The sequence below is a fragment of the Bufo bufo genome, chromosome 1, assembly GCF_905171765.1.
Source record: "Bufo bufo chromosome 1, aBufBuf1.1, whole genome shotgun sequence".
Lineage (NCBI taxonomy): Eukaryota > Metazoa > Chordata > Amphibia > Anura > Bufonidae > Bufo > Bufo bufo.
The window spans coordinates 790,109,237-790,119,697 of NC_053389.1; the positions used below are offsets into that span (position 1 = coordinate 790,109,237).

At 42.3% G+C, this 10,461-nt stretch overlaps 1 protein-coding gene across 1 annotated transcript; it reads left to right on the forward strand.

Moving 5' to 3' along the window:
- The first annotated feature begins 1,265 nt into the window (after positions 1–1,265).
- Positions 1,266–10,461, forward strand: LOC120987248 (dynein light chain Tctex-type protein 2B-like). The gene is made up of 4 exons (XM_040415835.1): positions 1,266–1,577; positions 5,797–5,901; positions 8,802–8,858; positions 9,519–10,461. Exons 1-4 carry the CDS (start codon positions 1,491–1,493, stop codon positions 9,864–9,866), a joined length of 597 nt encoding a protein of 198 aa, XP_040271769.1. The 5' UTR covers positions 1,266–1,490; the 3' UTR covers positions 9,867–10,461.

Consider the following 10,461-nt stretch of genomic DNA (forward strand, 5'->3'; position numbering starts at 1 on the left):
CACATGTGGTGGCAGGATGTCCTGCACATATCACTGAGCTGTTAGTGTCTCTCGTATCACTACTAGGGGTGACCGACTGTCTTATGTGATGGCTCCACAGATCATCATACAGCAGCTGGGGCAATGTGTCACTCCACAGCAATGGCAGAACTGAGGTACCAGGCCTCCATACCTGACTGTGGCCCTGGAAAAAAAAATGTTGTAGATGGGTTCAGATTACCAGAAAGGGGAGTAAGAAAAGTAGGTGGGGCCAGCAATACCACAGTGCAGCACAAAATACCGCCCCAGCAGAACCACATACCACAGTGCAGCACAAAATACCGCCCCAGCAGAACCACATACCACAGTGCAGCACAAAATACTGCCCCAGCAGAACCACATACCACAGTGCAGCACAATATACTGCCCCAGCAGATCCAAATACTACAGTGCAGCACAATATACTGCCCCAGCAGATCCATATACCACAGTGCAGCACAATATACTGCCCCAGCAGATCCATATACCACAGTGCAGCACAATATACTGCCCCAGCAGAACCAAATACCACAGTGCAGAACAAAATATTGGCACCACCGCAGTATTCAGCTGTGTCACTGTCCGGAGGACGATGATACAATTGAATTCAGGAGGTCACCACCAGGTGCATAGGCACCAGATGCTCCTAGCATTAATTTATGCTGAAGGCATAAGACCGTTATCTATCCCACCGTAGGCCATTGGGCATCGGCCCACTGGGAAATTTCCCTGTAGAGTCTATGGCCAGTCCGCCTCTGCCAACCATCATTGGATTCCAAACAGAACCTGGATTCATCACTTAAGATAATACAGGTTCCACTCCAGAGCAGTCCAGGTTTCTCATCCATGACTCCACTGCAAACAAAGGAGACGGTGGTTGGCTGTCAATGTCAGGACACATAATGGGCACCGTAGAGGCATGTCTAGTAGTCAACAATCTCTCACCAAGAGGTACACTACCCAAAAGTATCCTCTGAGTGCATTTAATAAGACAGAGAGGGAGGCACTTTTACGCCCTCTTGTGGCAAGCCCCAGTGTCTAATCAGACCACACCTGTAACCATTTACATATCTGCCTGAGACAAATAAGTGCAGATAGATAGATATGAGATGGCTGTTCTGCCATCATGTATGGTGACATATCTAGGCAAATGTTCAGTTTAGAAATCTAGGAACGTCGGCCATATTGGTTGTGACCCAGCTTTCCCAGGAACAGATATACCTTTCTTTCGTGCTTCGGGCGGCAGGGTTACCCTTTGTAGTCCTGGGCTTTCCCCAGTGAATGGAACACACCTATACGAGCGCCACATTTCTGCACTCTATGTATTGACATAAAGGCTTAGTTGCCTTTGGACAAGTGACACATGACAAACTCTCCTGGTCCAGGTACACAGCTCGGTCGCTGGAGCCGTTAACAAAGATATTTACCTGGAGCCCGTGCCTCCAACACAGCGTCGCTTCATCTCGGCCACCATGACCTCCAAGACCAGTGGAAAGAGAGCTTCTGTGGCCAGTGTCCGGATAAACCTGGACGCCCCTGACAAGTCGGCACTGAAAATGGTAACAAACAAACCTTTCTAAGCTGTAATATTATCTTGTGTATTGTAGAGAGCTGCAGACTAGAACTATATTATAATATAATGCAATGCCGGAGCATTATAACCTTATTACATGTAGAGAGCTGCAGACTAGAACTATATTATAATATAATGCAACACCGGAGCATTATAACGTTATTACATGTAGAGAGATGCAGATTACTAGAGCTATATTATAATATAATGCAGTACCGGAGCATTATAACCTTATTACATGTAGAGAGATGCAGATTACTGGAGCTATATTATAATCTAATGCAGTACCGGAGCATTATAACCTTATTACATGGAGAGAGATGCAGATTACTGGAGCTATATTATAATATAATGCAGTACCGGAGCATTATAACGTTATTACATGTAGAGAGATGCAGATTACTGGAGCTATATTATAATATAATGCAGTACCGGAGCATTATAACCTTATTACATGGAGAGAGATGCAGATTACTAGAGCTATATTATAATATAATGCAGTACCGGAGCATTATAACGTTATTACATGGAGAGAGATGCAGATTACTGGAGCTATATTATAATATAATGCAGTACCGGAGCATTATAACCTTATTACATGTAGAAAGATGCAGATTACTGGAGCTATATTATAATGTAATGCAATGCCGGAGCATTATAACCTTATTACATGGAGAGAGATGCAGATTACTGGAGCTATATTATAATATAATGCAGTACCGGAGCATTATAACCTTATTACATGGAGAGAGATGCAGATTACTGGAGCTATATTATAATATAATGCAGTACCGGAGCATTATAACCTTATTACATGTAGAGAGATGCAGATTACTGGAGCTATATTATAATATAATGCAGTACCGAGCATTATAACCTTATTACATGTAGAGAGCTGCAGATTACTAGAGCTATATTATAATATAATGCAGTACCGGAGCATTATAACGTTATTACATGTAGAGAGATGCAGATTACTGGAGCTATATTATAATATAATGCAGTACCGGAGCATTATAACGTTATTACATGTAGAGAGATGCAGATTACTGGAGCTATATTATAATATAATGCAGTACCCGGAGCATTATAACCTTATTACATGGAGAGAGATGCAGATTACTGGAGCTATATTATAATATAATGCAGTACCGGAGCATTATAACCTTATTACATGTAGAAAGATGCAGATTACTGGAGCTATATTATAATATAATGCAGTACCGGAGCATTATAACGTTATTACATGGAGAGAGATGCAGATTACTGGAGCTATATTATAATATAATGCAGTACCGGAGCATTATAACCTTATTACATGTAGAGAGATGCAGATTACTGGAGCTATATTATAATATAATGCAGTACCGGAGCATTATAACCTTATTACATGGAGAGAGATGCAGATTACTAGAGCTATATTATAATATAATGCAGTACCGGAGCATTATAACCTTATTACATGTAGAGAGATGCAGATTACTAGAGCTATATTATAATATAATGCAGTACCGGAGCATTATAACCTTATTACATGTAGAGAGATGCAGATTACTGGAGCTATATTATAATCTAATGCAGTACCGGAGCATTATAACCTGATTACATGGAGAGAGATGCAGATTACTGGAGCTATATTATAATATAATGCAGTACCGGAGCATTATAACCTTATTACATGGAGAGAGATGCAGATTACTGGAGCTATATTATAATATAATGCAGTACCGGAGCATTATAACGTTATTACATGTAGAGAGATGCAGATTACTGGAGCTATATTATAATATAATGCAGTACCGGAGCATTATAACCTTATTACATGGAGAGAGATGCAGATTACTGGAGCTATATTATAATATAATGCAGTACCGGAGCATTATAACCTTATTACATGTAGAAAGATGCAGATTACTGGAGCTATATTATAATGTAATGCAATGCCGGAGCATTATAACCTTATTACATGGAGAGAGATGCAGATTACTGGAGCTATATTATAATATAATGCAGTACCGGAGCATTATAACCTTATTACATGTAGAGAGATGCAGATTACTGGAGCTATATTATAATATAATGCAGTACCGGAGCATTATAACGTTATTACATGGAGAGAGATGCAGATTACTGGAGCTATATTATAATATAATGCAGTACCGAAACATTATAACCTTATTACATGTAGAGAGATGCAGATTACTGGAGCTATATTATAATATAATGCAGTACCGGAGCATTATAACCTTATTACATGTAGAGAGCTGCAGATTACTAGAGCTATATTATAATATAATGCAGTACCGGAGCATTATAACGTTATTACATGTAGAGAGATGCAGATTACTGGAGCTATATTATAATATAATGCAGTACCGGAGCATTATAACGTTATTACATGTAGAGAGATGCAGATTACTGGAGCTATATTATAATATAATGCAGTACCGGAGCATTATAACCTTATTACATGGAGAGAGATGCAGATTACTGGAGCTATATTATAATATAATGCAGTACCGGAGCATTATAACCTTATTACATGTAGAAAGATGCAGATTACTGGAGCTATATTATAATATAATGCAGTACCGGAGCATTATAACCTTATTACATGGAGAGAGATGCAGATTACTGGAGCTATATTATAATATAATGCAGTACCGGAGCATTATAACCTTATTACATGTAGAGAGATGCAGATTACTGGAGCTATATTATAATATAATGCAGTACCGGAGCATTATAACCTTATTACATGGAGAGAGATGCAGATTACTGGAGCTATATTATAATATAATGCAGTACCGGAGCATTATAACGTTATTACATGGAGAGAGATGCAGATTACTGGAGCTATATTATAATATAATGCAGTACCGGAGCATTATAACCTTATTACATGTAGAGAGATGCAGATTACTGGAGCTATATTATAATATAATGCAGTACCGGAGCATTATAACCTTATTACATGGAGAGAGATGCAGATTACTAGAGCTATATTATAATATAATGCAGTACCGGAGCATTATAACGTTATTACATGGAGAGAGATGCAGATTACTGGAGCTATATTATATATAATGCAGTACCGGAGCATTATAACCTTATTACATGTAGAAAGATGCAGATTACTGGAGCTATATTATAATGTAATGCAATGCCGGAGCATTATAACCTTATTACATGGAGAGAGATGCAGATTACTGGAGCTATATTATAATATAATGTAGTACCGGAGCATTATAACGTTATTACATGGAGAGAGATGCAGATTACTGGAGCTATATTATAATATAATGCAGTACCGAAACATTATAACCTTATTACATGGAGAGAGATGCAGATTACTGGAGCTATATTATAATATAATGCAGTACCGGAGCATTATAACCTTATTACATGTAGAGAGCTGCAGATTACTAGAGCTATATTATAATATAATGCAGTACCGGAGCATTATAACGTTATTACATGTAGAGAGATGCAGATTACTGGAGCTATATTATAATATAATGCAGTACCGGAGCATTATAACGTTATTACATGTAGAGAGATGCAGATTACTGGAGCTATATTATAATATAATGCAGTACCGGAGCATTATAACCTTATTACATGTAGAGAGATGCAGATTACTGGAGCTATATTATAATATAATGCAGTACCGGAGCATTATAACCTGATTACAGCATGTTGTAATATTTAAGATTGCAGTCAAATATTGATGACATTTTTAGGTGGATGACACAGAGCTATATTATCATTTATTACAGTGCAATACTGTAGCATTATAATTGATAACCCTATTACATGCATGCTGCGATGCAGTACAGTAACAATGGACTGAGGAGGCAAATTATGAGCACAAACATCTAAGAAACAGGCAGAGTGCAGCAATAATAATAGAACCGAATGCAATACAAACCATTACAAGGTAATGAAGAGACTACAATGTAATACTATAGCATTATTACCGTATTACATATTATAATAATCATATCACACATTGAGGTGCAGAACACCAGATTCGTGTTGAGTGCTGCACGCTGCTGGAGATAGACTAGAATGTAATACTGAAGCATTATCACCTTATTACATCCATAACGATCAGATTGTGATCTGAATTATAATTAGCAGATCTTTCGCACAGAGCACCGCAGTTATAATGTATAATAATGCAGCGCTTCTCCCATGTCTAGCCTATAAGAAGTAAGCCGTCTCTGGGTAACGTGTCGATCAGTAACCAAGCCTCCTGGAGTCTATCTGGTCTGCTCGCTGCCCAGAGGATGACCAAGAACCTGAAGGTAAGTCCTGTATGTATGTAGTACACGGAGGCTACCGTATCCTATAATAACCTATACAATCCTGCCTCCAAAATAGAAGAGGGTTTATAAGGGTAGGGGGGTCCTCCGTACAGAATCAAGAACAGCCGGCAAGAGTGTCTCTCTGTCTGGAGGACCCGGGCTGTCCGTGCATTATATGGACACCCAGTGGATCTGAATGCAATACTTTATATTCCACTGTGGTGGCGCTGCAGGGAAAACGAGCACTTTCTGCTAGATTGCAGCTGATCGCTGAGGCCCACAGTGTCAAGACACCTCGTGGTTGTCTTATCAGTGGCATGTCCTACTAACAAAATTGGAGAAACCCCCCTTAAAGGGAATGAGTCATCCAAAAATTACCTATTGTTTGAATAATATTTTATGTTGAACACGTTTATTTAGAATTTTTGGTTATTTTTTTTTTTTTTTTCATGTATGTTTTCAACATGGTCACTAGGTCTAAAATATGCTTGTTTAAGAGCAGCTTCCATGGTCCATAGACCGGAAGGACAGGAGGGGACCTCATTGACTTCTATAGGAGAGTTTTTTCTGGGCATGCTCTGTCACCTGGGCAGAGGTCAGGAGGGAGTAGATAAGCTGTGATATCACCTGCTGTAAATGGTGGATCTAATATTCTCTAAATAGAGGCGTTACTTGTCATTGTAATTCTGCCTGTGGTGATAATGGCTATTGAAAAGTTACCTGGACTGGAAGTTGTGCTGGCAATTCTCTGCATATTTGCCAAGTTGCGGCTGGATCTCTGCCGATCCACATTATAGATGTCTGGTTCTAGTGTGAAACTAGCCTTAAAAAATTAAAAAAATTAAATGTTTAACATAAAAACGTGATTTAAAAAATAGGTCATTCCTAAGTTTTCTAAAAGAACTGATGTAAAGCAATATACATTGGGATTCCCCAGTAATTAGATAATGATGGGCTATCCTCAGAATAGGTCAGCAGTATCAGATCGGGACATTAGCCCGATCGGGTTTACAGCCTCTGGATGCTTCCATTCACTGATAACAAGCATCTGAAAATAAAGAATTATGAAGAATTAGAACACAACCTATATTACATTTCATGATACTCATTCTTCCCCCTTGTAATACCACCATGCCACCACTAGGGGTCAGCAATGCTTTCAGTTGCTGCCTACAGGCGATCAGTTTCTCCAGGACTCCATTATGTAGAAACAGCGACACCTGCAAGAGAAAAAAATAGAAAAATAAAGAAACATTGATATAGAAATGCCACGAGCTGCCACATGAAATGGATAATATATTGTCGCTGTAGACACAAGTGACATGATAGGTGACTGACATCTGCAGGGGGCGCTACATTTACTTGCAACAGTCTACATAGACCTGCTAAATAGAGGTGCAGGAACTGCGCCCATATCACTGCTTTGTGCACCGGTAGAATAAACAGGATCACCGTGTGAAAAACCGCTTATCGGCTGCACACGTGGCACCTCCTATTTCTTGGGGAAATTGTTTATTTTTGTCCTTACTAAAACATATTGGCAGCTATTGGTTATGGGGCACTTTAGTACTGCTCATGTGGGCACTCTCTGGCTGGCACTGTTTATGGGGCACTCTCTGCCTGGCACTGTTTATGGGGCACTCTATAGGTGACACTATTTATAGGGCACATTGACACTATTTATGGGGCACTCTCTGACTGGCACTGTTTATGGGGCACTCTATGGCTGGCACTGTTTATGGGGCACTCTATGGCTGGCAATATTTATGGGGCACTCTATGGCTGGCACTATTTATGGGGCACTCTATGGCTGGCACTATTTATGGAGCACTCTCTGGCTGGCACTATTTATGGGGCACTCTACGGCTGGCACTATTTATGGGGCACACTGTGGCTGGCAATATTTATGAGGCACTCTATGGCTGGCACTATTTATGGGGCACTTTCTGGCTGGCACTGTTTATGGGGCACTCTATGGCTGGCACTATTTATGGGCACTCTACGGCTGGCACTGTTTATGGGGCACTCTATGACTGGCAATATTTATGGGGCACTCTATGGCTGGCACTATTTATGGGCACTCTACGGCTGGCACTGTTTATGGGGCACTCTATGACTGGCAATATTTATGGGACACTCTATGGCAGGCACTATTTGTGGGGCACTCTATGGCTGGCAAGATGTATGGGGCACTCTCTGGCTGGCACTATTTATGGGACACTATGGCTGATGATATTTATGGGGCACTCTGACTGGCAATATTTATGGGAAAATCTCCACCTGGCACTATTTATGAGGTACTCTGGCTGGCAATCTTTATGGTGCACTCTGGCTGGTGCTGTTTATGAGGCACTCTATGGCTGGCACTGTTTATGGGGCACTCTCTGGCTGGCAATATTTATGGGGCACTATGGCTGGCACTACGGGGCACTCTCTGGCTGACAATATTTATGGGGCACTCTGGTTGGCAATATTTATGGGACACTATGGCTGATGCTATTTATAGGGCACCCTGACTGGCAATATTTATGGGACAATCTCCGCCTGGCACTCTTTATAGGGCACTCTCTGGCTGGCGCTGCTTATAGGGCACTCTCTGGCTGGCGCTGTTTATAGGAGCACTCTGTCTCCATTTATAGGGGCACTCTACTACTGCTCATGATAGCACTCTTTATGGGGTACTCTGGCTGGCGCTGCTGATAGGGAACTCTCTGGCTGGCGCTGTTTATAGGAGCACTCTGGCACCATTTATAGGGGCACTCTACTACTGCTCATGGGGGCACTCTTTGACTGGCACTGTTTATAGGAAGGTTTAAAAAATGTCTTCTTAGATCCTAAGTCTTGGAGTTGCCATTTTGTCTGTGATGACAGGTTACACTCACTCTCTTGTGTCTCGTTAGGAGAGGAGAGCCCAGAAGGTGGCGCTGGTGAAGAAGACAGAGATTGTGGAGCCTCAGGTGAGCGAGGCCATTTTGGGGGTGTATAATGGATGGGGGGGGTGCAGGAATGATTTTGCGCCCACATTCGATACCACACGTGACCACCATTCCTTATAGCACCAGACCTCCACAGACCCCCGCCTGGCCCTAGGACTCGTACACGTTCAGACTGTGCAGACATGTTATGAACGCTTCTGTGACCGCTGACACGGTACATGCTGCACAAGTCCCGGGCCCTTGCTGCCGTTGCCATGGTGACAGGATGTGCTGGCGTTCTGAGTACAGCTTCATCAAGTCCTGTTGTCATGGCAACAACAGCACCTAACCGGGAGGACATTTTTTGCAGATGGGAAGAAAAGAAAACATTCAAATTTCATTTAAAGGGCCCCATTATTATAAACACTGACGAGCTGGGGCTGACGGGTGACAACCACGCTGCTACACTTCAACACCCCATCGCCAAGAGTTTAATGGGGCCACGGTGAACCAAGGCAAGTCTGGGTGCCTGGACCCGTACACCCCAAAACCCGGGAACATGGATATTTAATTGTAATGTGATCTGCTCAATTACAGAGAATGGAGTGGCTGTCAACATGTCAGCCGCTCCACTCTCCTTCTACTGTGTTGGTTTTTTTTTTGGTTTTTTTATACTTTTGACCTCTTTTTTTGTTCCTCCAGCCTCCATCCTTTGCCTCTCGGCCGCCGGAGAAGGTCCAGCTCTCCGCCATAAGGCACATTTTGGAAGGCTACCTCCCGCTGCGGCTGGGGAACACCACCTACGACCCCAAGAAAGTTCCGTTGCTAGTGAAGGAGATCAGCGAGGAGATCAAAAGCCAGGTGAAGAAGGTCCTGCCGGCGCGCTACAAGACGCTCTGCGTGGCCACGATGGGCGAGAGAGGTCAGGAAGACATTAAAGTGGTTAGCCGCTGCCTCTGGGACCCCCATGCTGACAATTACGCAGCGCACGTGTACCAGAACGACAGCCTCTTCTGTGTGGTGTCCGTGTACACTGTGTTCTGCGAGTGACTCTATAGGTCCTGTCCATCGTCCGTGCCATCCCTGCTCCGGATCGAAGGACACCGCCCTGCTCATAGAAAACATGAGGAAAATCTGCTCTTGCTGTTAGCAACCAATCTGGTTCTGCTGTTTTTTTGTGCCGCTCTATCATGAGACAGCTATATAGGGTTAATCACGGGCACCATGGATCCCCTGTGTGGGATTGTATTGGGCCGTGCACAGCGCCCGGTGTCCGACTAAAAGGGACACTTTGGGGAAGTAACCAACACTGACCAATCACCATGGCTCCAGTGTGGGGAGCTGTCCAGCGGCGGCTCTAGCGCCTCCCCCAGGGTGACCCTGATTAGACATCTTATTGAAAGAGCCTCTGATGGAGCAGGTATCCCAAATCACACAGGTTTACAGCATGTGATATGTATCCTGGCGGCCATTGTACTGCTACATACGGAACTCACCTCAAAGTCATTATCAGCCCCCACCTCTGGGCATTGAGTATCACATGTATGTCATATATCAATACACGTCACATGTATGTCATATATCAATACACGTCACATGTATGTCATATATCAATACACGTCACATGTATGTCATATATCAATAC

What these genes read in the sequence shown, in the direction of transcription:
- LOC120987248 (XM_040415835.1), top strand. Translation starts at nt 1,491, where the DNA reads ATGACCTCCAAGACCAGTGGAAAGAGAGCTTCTGTGGCCAGTGTCCGG. An exon ending in ACAAGTCGGCACTGAAAATG is followed by an intron (nt 1,578 to 5,796) that starts GTAACAAACAAA and finishes TCCCATGTCTAG; the next exon opens with CCTATAAGAAGTAAGCCGTC. An exon ending in GGATGACCAAGAACCTGAAG is followed by an intron (nt 5,902 to 8,801) that starts GTAAGTCCTGTA and finishes GTGTCTCGTTAG; the next exon opens with GAGAGGAGAGCCCAGAAGGT.